The 15,964-nt window shown below is 51.6% G+C and overlaps 8 protein-coding genes and 1 non-coding gene across 9 annotated transcripts; 4 read left to right on the forward strand and 5 right to left on the reverse strand.

Annotated features, from left to right (window-relative positions):
- Positions 1–201: 201 nt before the first annotated feature.
- CYME_CMG061C (similar to U6 snRNA-associated Sm-like protein) lies at positions 202–495 on the forward strand (the record flags this gene model as incomplete). The annotated part of the gene is made up of 1 exon (XM_005535815.1): positions 202–495. The coding sequence occupies one exon, from the start codon at positions 202–204 to the stop codon at positions 493–495; it is 294 nt and encodes a 97-aa protein (XP_005535872.1).
- Positions 496–1,471: 976 nt separating this feature from the next.
- CYME_CMG062C (mitochondrial ribosomal protein S16, precursor) lies at positions 1,472–1,840 on the reverse strand (the record flags this gene model as incomplete). Its single annotated transcript, XM_005535816.1, has 1 exon — positions 1,472–1,840. One exon carries the CDS (start codon positions 1,838–1,840, stop codon positions 1,472–1,474), a length of 369 nt encoding a protein of 122 aa, XP_005535873.1.
- Positions 1,841–3,295: 1,455 nt separating this feature from the next.
- CYME_CMG063C (similar to RNA helicase II binding protein) lies at positions 3,296–5,587 on the reverse strand (the record flags this gene model as incomplete). The annotated part of the gene is made up of 1 exon (XM_005535817.1): positions 3,296–5,587. The coding sequence occupies one exon, from the start codon at positions 5,585–5,587 to the stop codon at positions 3,296–3,298; it is 2,292 nt and encodes a 763-aa protein (XP_005535874.1).
- A 296-nt stretch (positions 5,588–5,883) lies between these two features.
- CYME_CMG064C (cytochrome c oxidase assembly protein) lies at positions 5,884–6,945 on the forward strand (the record flags this gene model as incomplete). The annotated part of the gene is made up of 1 exon (XM_005535818.1): positions 5,884–6,945. One exon carries the CDS (start codon positions 5,884–5,886, stop codon positions 6,943–6,945), a length of 1,062 nt encoding a protein of 353 aa, XP_005535875.1.
- A 527-nt stretch (positions 6,946–7,472) lies between these two features.
- Positions 7,473–8,003, reverse strand: CYME_CMG065C (hypothetical protein; the record flags this gene model as incomplete). Its single annotated transcript, XM_005535819.1, has 1 exon — positions 7,473–8,003. The coding sequence occupies one exon, from the start codon at positions 8,001–8,003 to the stop codon at positions 7,473–7,475; it is 531 nt and encodes a 176-aa protein (XP_005535876.1).
- A 233-nt stretch (positions 8,004–8,236) lies between these two features.
- On the forward strand, positions 8,237–9,625 carry CYME_CMG066C (aspartate aminotransferase, HisC in bacteria; the record flags this gene model as incomplete). Its single annotated transcript, XM_005535820.1, has 1 exon — positions 8,237–9,625. The coding sequence occupies one exon, from the start codon at positions 8,237–8,239 to the stop codon at positions 9,623–9,625; it is 1,389 nt and encodes a 462-aa protein (XP_005535877.1).
- A 153-nt stretch (positions 9,626–9,778) lies between these two features.
- CYME_CMG067C (similar to mitochondrial carrier Yel006N) lies at positions 9,779–10,708 on the reverse strand (the record flags this gene model as incomplete). The annotated part of the gene is made up of 1 exon (XM_005535821.1): positions 9,779–10,708. The coding sequence occupies one exon, from the start codon at positions 10,706–10,708 to the stop codon at positions 9,779–9,781; it is 930 nt and encodes a 309-aa protein (XP_005535878.1).
- A 779-nt stretch (positions 10,709–11,487) lies between these two features.
- CYME_CMG068T lies at positions 11,488–14,165 on the reverse strand. Its single transcript, XR_002461272.1, has one exon. It is a non-coding gene; the product is annotated as a hypothetical transcript (transcript).
- Positions 14,166–14,862: 697 nt separating this feature from the next.
- Positions 14,863–15,138, forward strand: CYME_CMG071C (hypothetical protein; the record flags this gene model as incomplete). The annotated part of the gene is made up of 1 exon (XM_005535822.1): positions 14,863–15,138. One exon carries the CDS (start codon positions 14,863–14,865, stop codon positions 15,136–15,138), a length of 276 nt encoding a protein of 91 aa, XP_005535879.1.
- Positions 15,139–15,964: the final 826 nt, after the last annotated feature.

A 15,964-nucleotide genomic window follows, 5' to 3' on the forward strand; every position in this document is an offset into this window, starting at 1 on the left:
ATTTCTATTCATCACAACCACTCTCATAGTCGTCTCGGAGGTGCCTCTTACGCTAGAGATCGCTCAGGTTTACTTCTGCACTCGTCGAGGGCTTGTCGAGTCACCTTGGCGGGTGACTATACGCTCCTTGCTAGCATTTTGTGGCGTGTAGAGCGCTCGGTAGTCCAGAACGTTGCAGCGACTGCACAAGAACAAGCACTGATGCTCCCGGTCGGACTTGTCCGCGGTGCCGTTGGTCAGCAAGTCACTGTGGAGCTGAAAAATGGAAAGCACTGCACTGGCGTTTTAACTGGTGTTGATCCGTGGATGAACTTGAACTTGGAGAGCGCACGAGTAACTGGGGCTTCACGGGCCGCGACAACGGACTCGGTCGAGCAAGCGGCTTCCTATGCTGCGCTCCATATCCGTGGAACAATGATCAAGCTCGTGCAACTTCCGAGCAAAAGCTGGGAGTATGCACAGGATGAGCGCAAGCCACGGCAGCTCCGCGAGTAGCCGCTCGAGAGCGTCCTGGTCAGAGCCGTCTGCTAAAATTCGTAGTGTACCTCTGGAAGCGAATTTGATACGGTTTATGTTCGAGGAGAAGCTGCTCCAAACCGTACAAGAACACGGTGTGGTAGCTGTGGTGTCCACAGAAGCGAAGGTTGCTACGACTTGAGATGTTTTAGGTGGAATAGCCTACCATCATATCTACAGGTAGCATTTTTATGGGGTACAGCGCAAGCCTTGCGCATATGTATGTGGTAAACTGACGCGAGGTCTGGAATTGTGCCATGGCATTGCCTGGGAATACGAAGACGCTCATTCGACTCCATTTAAATTTCAGAGGCAACAAGTAATGTATGCGCGCTTCTTCCATACCACGGGGGCCCTAGAGGCAGATCCATCTATGCTTCCTGCCTGCCTGCCTGGCTGCCTGCCATTTTCTCTACCTACGTGCAGTTTTCGCGTTCCACAGGAATGAGGTGCGTGTATCTCTGACCTCCTCTGGAGGAGATTGCAATATGCTTGCCAGCCAGTGCTCCAAATATCCGAACGAAGACGCGCTGACTCGAGAAGCAAGTAGAGCGCTTTTAGGTTATCGGGTATCTGCGTCTCAGCTTCGCGATCGTGAAGTTCATTCACCAGGTTCCCCATTTCCTATGTACATTCTCTCGTTCATGTGCGTAGCCACGACATGACCAGGAGATATCGCCTGCAGCGGCCCTTCAAGTGCAGTTCACAAACCACATGCTATTTGGCGCTCGAAGCATGCCGCTGCAAAACAACAGTTGCAAATGCAGAATCCAAACTTCTATCTCGACATGCCATGTGCTTTGTTCGATGCATTCCATAGCGCCTATTGAGGAATATTGCAAGGTACTCTGCCATTTGCGAGCTGTCGCACCAGCAACATTCCGAACTGTACAGCTCCGGTGCGCTTCTCACAACCGCGTCATTTTCCTCCCGCTCTGATGGGCTGCGTACGCGACTAAAATTCTCTTGACACCGCGAAAGTCGGAACCAGAGATTCGAGACCTCGAACAGCGCCCAAGTTTTGCGGTGCCGCTGCAGACGGTGCTGCCGTGCGACCTCGCACTGGGGCCGGAGGCAGCACGCCCGCCAAACCCAGCAGCTTAGCGACGCGCTCAGACGGCTGGGCGCCCACGGACAGCCAGTACTGAGTTCTTTTCACGTCGAACTGAACGAGCTTCGCCCCTCGAATTACCCGCGGGTTGTAGGTTCCGACGTGCTCGAGGAAGCGGCCGTCGCGTGGTGCTCGCGAGTCCGCCACCACGATACGGAACACCGCCGCGTGTCGACGCCCATGCCTCGCAAGACGTATGCGGACTGGACTCATGCGCTCCACAGCGTTCAGTTCTGGCGATAAGCTACGTAGGAGCGTCTATAGCACGGCTGCTCTGAAGCTGCGGCTGATTCGGGCAATACGCATCCAGGATGCTTCGAGGGCGCGCGTGCTATGTTCTGCCCCGTATCCCTTTATTTCTGTACCTAAATGTACAAGAGGGACACAGTGCCAAGGTGACACTTTCCGCTCGACCATTGCCGACACTTGTCCCGATGCTCCTGAACAGTAGATTCGTGCAACTTCCACGGATCAACGTGTCCCCTGCAGTTGCACTTCAACGAGCCGCTGTGTATTTTGTGGTCACGCTCTCGGAAATCCGTGATTTTTGCGCTACTTCGCGAGTGCCAGGTACTCCTGGTGCAAACGCGAATGCGAACAGCACCAGCAGGGAATAGCAACCGACACTTATTCATGCAGCGGCAATGAACAGTGCAGCCTGGTGTAGAATCCTGCATGGCCGCCCTGCATGCAACGGGTGGAATGCCGTGTCGGAGGCCAGCCATGACCTTTGCCTGTTTCGTGCCCACATTTCAGGTTCGGACAGTCTAGGCAGACGAGTTCGAGGCCTTGCGAGCCATGGACCAAAAGGTGAAGGTACTGCAGCATGCCCTTCTCAGTGGTGGTTACGCTGGGAACATGATGCAAGCGGCATCGGCGGCGGCCACTTTTATCGGCCCTGGACGCACGAGCAATGAGCGATGCGATGCTTCAGTACGCAAAATTCATCATGAAACAGCATCTTTAGAGGATCCCTGCAGCGCCCGTGGATTCCTCGAACTTTTGACGCTGGCTGCGGGCTTCGAAAAGAAGAATGGATGCAGCAGCAGCGGCGTTCAAGGATTCTGTGCTAGATTCCAGAGCAACTGAAACTGTATGTGTAGGGCTTGAGCTCTCGTGCGAAGCATGTGGAGCGAGTAACCACGAGAAGCGTGTGCAAGACCTGATTGCTTTGCTCACAAATGGAACGGAATCCCTCCGCAGTACAGAAGCCGCACATGGACAAGCCGAACTGGTCTGTCGGCTCACGCAAAGACAGGATAGACACGATGTATTGAGGCGAATTTCAGGGCTCCTGCGAAATACACAAAGGCCGTAGTTCGAAAATACAATAAATTGCTGCGTTCATCCAGAACGACTCTCCCGAAGATCCTCTTCCGGAACCCTCTCGAACCGTTTCTAGATGTTAGTAACCTGAACCCTTGAGATGCATCCAACGATGTGGCCATGTGCGAGTAGAGCAAAGTTCGCAGAGCCTGATGTGTCGTTGACCAGCGGACTACCGTAGTCTACGAGGTGGAAATCGAAGCAGCGCCTCACCAATGTTAAGTCATAAATGATCGCTCAGGTATACGCCCATTCAAATCAGAGAAGATAGCTCATCCATGAAACGCGTGCACAAAAGAAAAGATTCTTCCAAATATTTGCTGCCAGAACGCGATGTCTATATTAATCACAAAGATCAACAACGATCGTGTCCGCCAGACAACCGGAGTTCTCAGTACGATCATGCCAGCTGCTGTTATTTTGAAGCGTTTGTGACTTTCGCTCAGAGAACGGCTCGAACGAAATGGCCCGCTCGCATTTCATGCTGGCTCGCAAGGCAGACGGCTCCGACTCAGCCGCCATTGTATGCATAAACGTCCCATCTGGAAGGACGTCAATGAACTCCTCTTCTGGATGCGCGAATTCTAGGGCCTTTCGAAAGAACTCGCAGACCTGTAGCATGTGCAGCGGGGCCGGCTTGTTCGTCACTGGGCAGATGAATCGCTTCGTTAAGCGACTCATTTCAATATAACTGATCGCGTCGAAGCACTGAAGCTGCGTACTGCCCCGGACTCGAACTGGTATTTTGATCCGTGTTCGACTGAGCGGACATAATAGCGAAATCCGCACCGATTCAATGTCAAGATCATCATCGCCGGCCTGGACGGCTGGGCACAAAATTGCTCTCGCCTTTTCAGCTGAAGGTCGCTTCCGGGCAAGGACGCGTTCTAGTTCGAATTCTACGGAGAATAAGTGCGCAGATTGTACAACGAAAACGTAGAACTTCTCTGCCGGCCACGGACAGACGTGCTCTTCTAAACTTTGGTTAATATCGAGCCGTAGTAAAAGCGTTCGACCCCCTGTCCCCAACTGAACTTCTTTCCGGTATGCTTTTTGAATGGGAAGTGTAAGATCCACATATTGTGCTGCTTTCTTGATATCCACACTATGTAGCTGTGACGAACTCGAGGACTGCAAACTAAGCCACGCACGGCAAGAGGCTGGAAAAGCGCAGTCCCATGATGAAATTCGCCTATTAGAGACTTCAAAGCAACGCAAAACAATCGCCGTTCGGAGACTCGGCATTTTGGGGAGCATTTTGTCCAGTGGTACCGGAACAGAAAATTCCAGAGATGTTGGGAGCCCTCGTGTCAGCTTCTTGCAGAACGTACGGTCCGTGGTGAAATCATTCTGCCTGGTATCAAATGATATGTTGTCCACAAGAGACAGAAATGACTGAATGCTCTCATCGCAACCAGATCGAGCGTTTTGTGCTTCCAAGGCAAGTGCCATGACATCATCCGTCCATAATCTGCTGAAGGAATCTGCTTGATTTGCAGTGCCTCTTGGATTCCTCATAACCCCGGGAGCTTGCGAATTCGCCAGGGTGCGTTCCAGAGGATTCATAGGCATCTCCTGCGTGATGCCGGTGCTCTGCACATGCTGCACGGCAGCCATGGTTTCGTGGATACGGTGCAAATGGGCACCGTTCAACTGCGATGTCTCCGAGCGGCCTTCCTCGACTTCGCCAGAAGTGCCGTATCGATCGATCGGAACAAGCACACCGTTTCGAATGCAAAATCTCGAAGAACGCAGCCGCCTCGGTGTCCATCGAGGTGGTAATTCGGATGGATGCGGATGCGGAGCCAGCCAACTGATCGCCGTGAACGGCGGACGGATGAAGGCATCCTCGGTAAACCCTCGACGTTCCTCACTCGCACCTCTGTGTAGAATCTGGACTCGCTCAGCGTTGGCTGTGAGCAGTGCATCTTCTGTCACGCAAAGACGTCCGACAGTGGACGAATCTGCACCGTCAGCGACTTTCAGAACGAGGCTCAGCAAAGTAGCCGCATTTGTGCCTCGACGATGCTGCACATTCAGCATGATCCCGATATCCACGACACGCTCTTTGGTGAACTTACCAAAAACCTCCATCCGCCCACGAAGCGAAACGTCTGGGCTCCATCCCTGGTGGGTTAAAATTGCCCTAACTGCCTCCGAGGGATTCGTTCCTCCGTAACCCACCATTTTGGCGAGGAGCCAAAAGCTTGTGAACACAGGAGGCCTTGACCAGAGCTGCAAGATTCGAGTCAAGTTCTCGGCACCAAAGCATCTCTCGGCCAAAAACCCTCCAGAAGGTGTTGCTCGCGAGAACGGCCTACCAAGTAGGCGTTCTGAACCTGCTGGGCTTTGCGTCTCGCAAGCGAACCCACTGGGCACAGAAAGAGAACTAAAGGAACCCCTGATTCCATCAGGTGCCTCCTGTGAATGGTCAGCTGAGCAGTCCTGGAAAGACTCCCGCTCCAGACCGAAACTCGACAGCGCGCTCATAGGATAGTGGTCACCTCCTGGGGTACCGTTTCCTGACTGCCCCGCCATGGCATCAGCGAGCAAGTTATTGTTCGCCGTGAGCACGAGGAGCTCCTCTGCACTGAGGTCAGCTTGAAGGTCCAGTTCTCCGATATCAACGTCCATCAGCACGGCGTTTACGACTATAGCTGCGAAGCTAGAAGCCTTTTTTTGACGTGCACCAATTTTAGGCTGTGACAGTGACCGGCCAGTGATGCTTGCCGGAATCGGTAGCACTACATCGTGTTATCAGAACTGTAAACGCCGGTTGTTCCGGGTAGAGTACTGGAACGATCCCGAGGACTGCTGAAGTTTGATCATTGACCAGAAGCTTGCGCTTTCGAGTTCATACGCTAGGCGCTCTCGTAGTGGTGTGAGTTAAGGCGATTCTGGAAGAAGGTATCTTTGTACTTCCGTTCACTATGCGAGTCGTAAGTTTTCCACGTTCGAGTGGCTCTGCCTTGCGGAAACGCACGGAAGCTTTCGCTGGCTTGCTGAGCTACCCATGGTGCCAGCACTCAGCTCTGGAACTATACAGTCGGCAAAAAGTTTTGAACACCAGGCGATTGAGCTTCCTCGACTCTGGGATGTGCTTATTTGCTGGCGTCCGGACGTTTCGTTCCAATTTCTTAGCGTCTGAGTTGCGCTTGGCGCGAGCAACACACTTAAATTTGGATTTATGGAGGCGCAACTCTAGTTTACTGCGAAAAACGCACGTTCAATACCGACAAGCTAGCGGTCGCGGTCGGGGGCCAAGCACGGCCGACTCGTCTGATGTGCGGAAACGGAACTTGAATTTTCTTGCGTGGAGCCTCTCTGCCGCGATATGTACAGTTGGACTCTCATACGCATCCGTGCCTTTGTATAGAATGTTTTGTCAAGTTACTGGATACGGAGGCACTGTACAGACGGAAACTGAAGAGTATGAGAATCGATGGAGCGCGCTCCAATCATCACCAAGCGCTGAAGGGGATACTCGTTCCGAATCCTCAGCGCCGGAGCCGAGCGCGAGTAGTCGCACAAAATCCTCACATCGCCGGGAACGAATGCGTATTCGACAAGACGCAAGACCTATTACGATCCGCTTCAATGCGGACGTGAATGCTGCCATGCCGATCACTTTCGTGCCACGTCAGTCGATAGTGCACGTTGTACCCGGGGAGGCTGCGCTAGCCTTTTATACCGCACAAAATCAGGCTAATGAAGATGTTGTCGGAATCGCCACCTACAACGTAGTGCCCGCGAAGGCGGGAGTCTACTTCAACAAGATTCAGTGCTTCTGCTTCGAGGAACAGCGTTTTAAGGCAGGCGAAAAAATCGATATGCCTGTCCTTTTTTTCATTGACCGCGAATTCAGTGATGATCCTCGCATGGTAGACGTAGATACGATTATCCTCTCGTACACATTCTTCCGAGCGCAGGATGTTTCTCCTGAATTTCTGGCGGAACAACAGCGTCAAGCAATCGGGCTCGCAACGAGTTGAGATCTGTGGAGAATGACGCTAGGATGGGAACTTGCTTGATAACCTCTTGACCCTCGAGAAACCCCAACAGTCTATGTGTAGTGCATGCATGAAGGCAGCTACGAGTTAACGATCAGATGCATCCGTCTGAACCACGACAATCTCTGTTGTGCATTAATGGGAAGGGCATATGTCGCGAGAAAGACTACCAGTCGCGCTGTAAACCAAGAATTCGCCAGAAGAGGTTTCCCGCGGGATCATTTTCTACGAGTTGACTGTTAGGATGTTCCAGATAATCTAGTTGGACCCCATATGCAGACTGGTGGGTAAGCGGTGTCAGTGGAATATTGTCCATGCGAGTCTGCAGCGGTGCTAGATAGGAATCCAACGGTGGAAACAGGAATTTCAAGAAGCCCAGAACGACAGCGTGCACAGGCGTATTTTCATAAAAGGTGCATCAATCCATGCCCGAGGGCACGAATAGTGAAGTGCGACGAGAGATCCCAAGCTTGCAGAGAAGTTGCTTGCGCGAAGGGTGTGGATGTTCTCTACATTTTTCGGATGCGTCGTTTCTTCTGATCGACTACCCGCCTTGGGGCAACTGCAGAAGTGCGTTGCATGTCGGGCCGTGCTGTTGCGTTCGCAATAAATGGTAGAAACGATCCCACTCCAAACGTAGTCTGCAAGGGAGCAATTTGTCTGGCCTGAGGCGAGGTGGGAAGAGTCTCTGTTGCAGCGGCCGCCGCTGAAACACTTGCGCTCACTACTTCCCCAGATTCGGGATCGTTTATGTCCGGACGACCAGAAAACCCTTCAGAGCTTTCGCGGCTAGGGAGTAGCAAATCTTCGGGAAGGTCGTCCTCCGTCGAAAGGTGCAAAACTATGTCTTCCAACTCGGAGAGGTAACGGACGAAATTAAACGAGTCTCCATCTGCTGTCTCGAGTGACTTGCCCTCATCGTCCAAAACAGCGCTCGCATCGAGCTCCAACGCTCCTGACGGAAGACGAAGAGCTGCAAAAAGTGCGTCCAAGCACTCCTCTTCGTAGGCAGCTGCACCACCGCGTTGTCCGGAACTCATACAGAGCACCAGTGGAAAGCAAGACTTTCTCTCAATTGAAGACGATTTCAACCAATACGCGCATATCAAAGACCTTCCAGTTATATTTCTACGTGTACTCGGGTAACCACAACGTCACCGTGACGAATGACGTACCACTCCGGCAATAGAGAATAGATTTAGCGTTCTTGCATCTCAACACCAGACGCTGCGACAAAACACGTGGTGATTCTGGGACTGTCTTCCGTGGCGGTATGTTTCTGGCAGAGGCCGTGTTTCGGATACGACAACAGTCAAAAACGATCTCGTACTCAGCACGTCACGAAAACAGTTGCGTACAAGGCTTGAAGCTAACTTCAGAGAAACCTGAGGCACGGTCAACTGTGGCGGCACTCTCAAGAAGGGTTTGGAGCCTCCGCGACGAGGGCGCATACTCAATTCTCGAGCGAGCAAACCATTTAGACAGGCATGCAACAAGCACCGCAGACAAGATTATCCACTTGGAAATAGGTCAGCCTTCAGCTGCGCCTCCGCAACACGTCGTTGACGCACTTATCAACGCTGTCCAAAGTGGAGAAACGAAGTACACAGACCCGGCTGGCACGCTGAAGCTTCGCGAAGCCATATGTGCCTACATTGAAAGAACGCACCAGCTAAAACACGGCACCCTGAGTCCTAATATGGTCGTCGTTGGCCCAGGAGCGAAACCGGGAATAGCTCTCTCGTGTCTGGCGCTTTTGGAACCTGGTGACGAGGTTCTCGTTCCAGACCCGGGGTTTCCAGCGTATCGAGCACTGATTGAGGTATGTGGAGCTCGCGCTGTAACCTATACTGTGTCATCAGAGTTTGGATTGCTCGATCCAGCGGAAATCTCTGCTAAAATCACGCAGAAAACGAAGCTTTTGATCCTGAACTCTCCGAGCAATCCGACCGGTGGTGTTTTATCCCCAAAGACTTTAAAGGAACTGGAACATGTTCTAAAGAGTTGCGGCAGCGATATATGGATTTTATCTGATGAGATATATGCGCGATGGTTCTACGAAGACAGACAGATCGATGATGAGGCTGCAGGACACGTATCAATCTTTTGTGACGATGAACTTCGATCTCGAACTATCCTCATCGATGGCCTTTCCAAGTCATTCTCAATGACCGGGTTTCGCATCGGGTACGCAGTCGCTCCGGCGTTCCTTGCGGAGCGGCTCCGGCTCCTTGCAGTGCATATCTATGGATGCGTCGCGAACTTCACCCAAAGCGCGGCTACGACGGCTTTTGTTGAACAGGAAAAGAGTGATGCATATATTCGGAGTCTGATCGAAATGTATCGAAGGAACAGAGATCTAACTTACGAAACGCTCTCCATCATGAAGGGGTGCTATCTGGCGAAACCTCAGGGTGCTTTCTACGCATGGCTAGATGTATCCGCGTACGGGATACCGACACCAGATTTGGCGCGGTACTTGTTGGAACACGGCAGAGTAGCTGTTCTCCCGGGAACGGATTTCGGATCTCAGGGAGAGGGATTTTTGCGGATCAGTTTTGTATGCGATCAGGCCGAGCTACGCGAAGGCCTTGGAAGGTTGGATATTGCCCTGCGAAAAATCGCTCCATCAGGAATACAGCAGAAACTCAAACAAAATTAGATTTGCAGCAAGAAAATGATATTGGGATCTGCTCGACCTTTCGATTAAGTCGCTTTCTGCAACAGAACGACTTCAGCTAGTGAGGAACGTGCCAAGCTCGTGTATGCGCCAGATGGCACGACACGGTAACGGTTTAGGAAGCCAGCGGTTCCGTTAAAGTGTAAGTTTTTGGAAGAATTCGAGCAAAAATTCGTAGCTGATTAATGCCAAAGCCGTGTTTGGCACGGTGCGCAACATGCTCGGGCCTAGTCCTCGATAGAAGCTGGATATGCCCTCTCTGTAAATCATATTCCGAACTAGATGAAACAGACGGATTCGAGGACCCTCAAGTCCGCTTTGCACTCGAGTTCGCAGGACCTCCAATGGAAAACACACAAGCTGGCTCAATATCGCACTCGTCAGAGAAGCGATGCCCATGTAATAAACTCGCTGTGCCCCTTCACAATCTATCAGACGTCTTAGGTTTTCATACAGAGCGAACTGAACGGAAGCAGCGGGGAATCCAGCCATTGATACCAAGGTACCTCGGTAAAGGCCGCCGAGGCCACCTTCCCCGACAATCTCCTGAAGCAGGTTCCGCATGGTTGGTCGATGGGCCTCCTTAGTTAGTAAATGTATACATTTTGTTTCATCAAGCATCCTGGTAATTGCCCGAGTCCGCATCAGCCACAAAGGATTCGTCAGCACTGAGGTTAGAGACCATGCTATCCCAGCTGAAGTTGCACACTTCAATGTAAAAAATGTTGTATCATCCGTCTCCGCCGGGTCCATCCAGGCCTTGACGCTGGAATATATCGTGAAAAAGGAACCTAAAGCGGGTACCAAAGCAAGCGTTGATGGCACGAGGCCTACAAATAAACCGCGAGGCCCTTCGTCATTTAGTATCGTGCGCACTGAACTATACAAGCCAGCGTAACGCGTTCGACGATGTGCTTCACGGCGTTCAGCCTGCATTCTCGTCTTTATGACTTCCAGCGGCTGCGTTAAAGAGGCAGCAATTGCACCGGAGAGGGCACCTGCCAGAGTGTGCAGAGGAGGGGCAGGCGTGGCCTCACTTCGCTCAGCAACAGTGTCAGCTTCCATTCAAAAGGCGAGCTCGAAACTCATGACCAACTACCTCCGCACTACGGTGAGGATGCTCTTCCGATGCAAATCAGCAGCAGTTTCTTATTCGAAGAGTTTTAGTCTAGGCTGCAGATTTGAACGGAACAGCCAGTGACCTGTTAGCGCTCTCAGCAGCACCCTGTATTCAACGCTACAACGCCGCTATGATTGCGCGATGCAAAGAACGAACCAAAGCACTTCAATGTGATCGTGCTCATGAAAAAATGCTTTGGCAGGGCGCCCTGCATCGGAACAGAAATCATTCTTTCTCTTTAATATATAAAAGCGAGGCATGAAGAGGGCAACTACCAAGGTTTCACATGACGACATTGATGCTTTGTAACATTGAATACATTATAGAAAAACTTCTGCGCTTTTCACACCGTTTGACTGATGATAAAAACATAATACGAGATATCTTTCACCGAAGAAGCCTTTGCAGATAGAAAACTCGCAGATAAACAAAATCGGAAGCCGGGTAACGATACAGCAAGCAGTAATATTCACTGTGCAATAACCGAGATTTTAAAATCACTAGTCCTTCGACACAGATCCCGACGGACTAGGCGTGACGGACTCACACATCTCTGAATTTGAGTGGAAATTCGATCTGAGCGACAATTCTACATCAGCGACAATGCCGTCAGGACTACCAAAACCCCTCGTAGGCAAACTCAACCGCAAGTTTGAATTCGACAAGGTCCGCGCAATTTACCACAGCATGCAAGCCATTAAGGAAAGCTGGGCATTTACAAAGCAGGTCGCTTGTGATTTAATGATATAGGATTAAAACAGACCATCAAAAAACTTTTGTTACGAAAGCGGTAGCCCACTGAAGAAGTGAGTTACATCAGGGTGCATCCCGCTCCTCAGCTCGCGCGCTCTCGACGCAGAACACACTCAGAAATATCACAAAAAATAGAACACGATTACCCTTCACCAACGACCCAGGAAAACCATTCCTAGTGTATCCATATGCCTCTCCAGCTTTCCCGGACTCTGAACCATGCCATGCAAGTGCCCTGCTCCAGGCGGGATTTCAGCGCCGCCCCTCTTGGCCACTGAATTGGGTCTATCGCAAGTCCTCGCCATTTCAGCACGATGCCCACAACGGGCACTGCAATACTCCCACCAAAGCTCGCTCGACACAAGCTCGCTGTACGCTCCAGGACCAGCAAACATTTCGGGTTGTTGATTGGCCCGTCCGGCTCGGCGGAGAACGTGCTTCCGTGCACTGTTGCTGGCGATATCACACTATGACGAGCTTCTCACTTTCGATTGCCTCGCAATGCGACGTTCGGTCAGCTTGCCGCCCAAGATCTCGTGGCATCCGACTCTGTTTCAATCTCGCCTTCTCCAGATGCTGCAGCCTACGCCTTCGCACGTGATGGATCTATGCCGTCCAAAGCGCATCGATGTAAATCGTACTAATCGGTTCCTGCACGCGTTGTACGCTCCCGTCGAAGGAGAGGGAGAGCAGCCCGCACGCGCCCCAGCACCTCCAGCGCCATAGACTAACACAAAACCACGCGACTTGTCGGCCATTTACTTTTCTAACTCACTGAACTAGTATATTCTCACGATTCCTGCATATACAAATCGGTAGATGTTGGCGACCCCAGCGCTGTTTCAAGTACCCGGCCAATGTTCGTTCGTATACGACATTTGGACACTCAGGCACTCTCTGAATCAAGCGCACGGGGGATCCGTTTCTGGTCAATCCGGCGCGCAGAACGTCGGGATGGGCCCTGAAGCCGTCATTCCGCGTGCCGGTACGCCTCGTTGAGTCGACCATGCCCGGCTCGCGATAATGCCGAGCCCCGGAGAAGCTGAGTTGCTCCATCTGATTGCCGCACAGCTGTTTGCATGCGTCCTTTCAATTTAGGGGCACGGCGGAAGCTACGGCGTTCTTCATACAGGGATCCACGCCCGCCACAAAGACTGTCCCGTAAGCTACCATGCACGATTGAGAACGAGTCTTGTTGCTCGGCTCAGCTCAGGGTTTCACAACGTGCATGCAGCCTGGTATCCCGTAGGTCTCCGTCGCCCCTGTAAAATTCTTTCCATTTCCTCCCCGTAACGAAGCAACCCTGAGGGAGCTCCGGCAATGCTCCATACGAAGCTGATCGAAAGCTTCGTAATTACCGGAAGAGAGGAGGCATAGCTCGCCGCGGAAACTATCTAGTATGAAACGAATATGCCTACGGTAACATGGCAGGCCTTGATATGAAATATGGGAGTACTTCGAACGGACGCTTGAGGAGTCTTAGGCGCTCGCACACAGTGAGGGAGTTTGCGTTGCTATGGAGGGCTTCCTCGAAGAAAGCGCAGTAGCTCGTATGCAAGGAAGCTAGGCATCACATTTCAACCATCCCCTCTATGGGTCGTGCGTCGGTCCGACCCCGCGAGCAATACGATGAGCCTGCGCCCCCACAGTCGGCTCTCGCGATCGTTGCGTTTTCCCTTCTGCGCTTGCTACGAACTCCATCTCGTCCGCCCAGAGCAGCTCGCCTTTTAACTATAAAGATACCGCTAGAAACTCATCCATCAGTCCCCTCTTTCCTGGGTCAGTGAATTGAGGGTACATCGCCCACAGGGTGCGGTTCATGAAGCGCTCGAGAGTGGCCGCATATTTTCTTCGGTTTTTGACGATAGTTTGATACTTTTTGGCACAGCGCGGTAGCTTTCTTTCGTTGCCCACATACAGCGACGACGCGTCAAAGCATTCTGCGATTCATGTGTGTAGCCGCTCGTCCTACAATCAGGCCGTGCTGCATATTGCGTTCAGAGCATCAGTTGCGCGTCGTCGCGCGAAGTCTTCATCGAGGAACTCCAGAAGAACGTGGACACCATGGAGTCCTATGTCGGAACTTCCGCAGACCGTTGCTTGACCAGGCGGCTCAAGACGAGAGAGGCTAGGCGCGCATTATTCGGGTAAGGAGCTTCTCGAGCCTTCACGACGTCCCGGATTTCGCGTTTTGGAAGAGCCTCCCCGTTGAAGTGTGTTTGTCGGGAGACCTTGGCAACGGTTTCAGACTGATATTTCCGCTCCGACAGCTTTCCTTCCTGTACCACTTCGTCCCGTTTTCTGAAGGCTCTTCCGCTTCCTTGTCTGGTGGTCCCTCGCCCTTCTCCTTGACTTGGCGCGGCGGCAGAACTGTTGCCGCTATATTCCATATCCAGGTTTTTCGTCGGGATTCAGACAAACTAGGTGGATTCTAGCACTGCCATTCGCCCGCTCGATGGATCTATGTATCTAATTCGCTCCGAGTACACTTTCGTCAGTGCTTCCGTGGCAAGCACAAGCATGAGCCGAGGCGCACCTCCTCGCTCGCTCACACGAACCGCAAGAGATGCAACAAAGCAGTTCATGGCGAAGAAAACAAAGAGGGACTTGTCGAACAACGATCTCATGGGCGCGAGCCACTTCTCTATTGATCCGTGAGCGTAAGAATGGAATTTGGCACCGGAGAAGAAACAGTCGACTGGATTAAACCATGGAGAATGGGCTAGTGCGAAGAGCAGCTCCACGAAAATCACAGATGCGTACCCCTTGACCACCTTTGGGTTATGGAAATCGAGATCGTCTCAGAACAGGACAGAAAAATGTGGAAAGAAGGCACCACAAGTGCTTCGACGAAGAAAGAGCTTTTGAGTGATCCAGTCCATTTGGGGATATGTGGGCGATCGCACGACTGCATTTCCGCATGGGTTGGTGTTGTCGCCATTCTCGCTTGTCTCATTACTAGGAAGATGGTCCTCGCTGGGGGCGCGCTTTTTCGCTCGTCTATCCGAGTCTCTTCATAACCAACCGTATCAACGGCGCGTAAATTTCCCGTCCTGTGGCTTCATTGAAAGTTCTGCTCTGAACACATATGCAGCGGAAGGAATTGAGGAGAAAGTCGAGCAGATTAATTTCTATATCATCTGACTCGGGTGCACGGCGTTCAGGATAGGGGCTACGAGAAGGGTGGTTCATCCACCAGCTGACGGCAGGGCGACTTGCAGTATACATGTAGAGACATTTTGGCCAGCTTCCAGTACCACCACAAAGGCTATCCGCGAATTTTTTGCTCAGTTTAAGGGATACATCTTTGTGTTGAATTTCTGCGAAAAAATCAAAAAAATACAAAATGACGCGCTGGTGTAGGGGTGCAGGATATCAGTCCCTATTGAACAATATGGTTTGCATCGGAATTGAACACGTTCATCAGAAAATCTGCGCGCTGCGCGCGGAAATATCGGCGCCGTTTTGGAATTTTTTGTCTGCATACCACTTTATCACTCCATTCTGCTGTCGAGGAATTCTGGTTCGTCAGCTTGGCAGACTTTTCCCTTTATGCTTAGATCTGAAGCCGTTTTGCAAATTTTTGCTATTTTTAATTAATTTCGTTTCTTCTGTTTTGTGAAAGAGGGATAAAGGAGTGATTCTTCTGAACAAAGAGCTTGGGTAAACTATTTGGGACTGACGCAGGTTCGAAAAGTAGAAGTACGATCTCATCTGCGCGGCTCTGGGCACCCGAGTCAGATGATATAGAAATTAATCTGCTCGACTTTCTCCTCAATTCCTTCCGCTGCATATGTGTTCGGAGCAGAACTTTCAATGAAGCCACAGGACGGGAAATTTACGCGCCGTTGATACGGATGGTTATGAAGAGACTCGGATAGACGATCGAAAAAGCGCGCCCTCAGCGAGGACCATCTTCCTAGTACTGAGACAAGCGAGAACGATCACAAAATCAGCCTTAGTGTTCTGAAAATACAGATACTAACCATCAAATAGAAATTCGATATCAATTTTCTTCCTACTTTACGGTAACCATTGAAAGGGGAAAGCATTTGCTTATTCTCAAAAGTTCGGTTTCCAGGCTGAAAGTCGCACGAGCCTTCCGAGCCTGCCAAGCTTTCGCTCCACATGCCTCTTTATAGCCTGGTGCTCTAGCAAGGCTTGAACAGCTCGTCCGCTGTGCGGGATAGTCTGGGACTTCGCGTGCTCAGGCTGTGTCTGGGACTCGCTCTCGTCGCGATGCTACTCTGACACATTGCTTCGCGCTTTTGCTTGCAGTGCGCCTGTCTGCGCGGATTGCAGGCTCTCAGCAATATAATGAATCCCGATCCCGAGTCGGCGAAAAACGCAGCGAGCTTACGTCTTCGGTGGTACGGCAAAGCCGTCCTGTCTGCGTGCTGCATTCGCACCTGCGGGATAGGCGCTAATGCTGGTGCCCACGATAGACT

Source organism: Cyanidioschyzon merolae, chromosome 7 (genome assembly GCF_000091205.1).
Source record: "Cyanidioschyzon merolae strain 10D DNA, chromosome 7, complete genome".
Taxonomy (NCBI): domain Eukaryota; phylum Rhodophyta; class Bangiophyceae; order Cyanidiales; family Cyanidiaceae; genus Cyanidioschyzon; species Cyanidioschyzon merolae.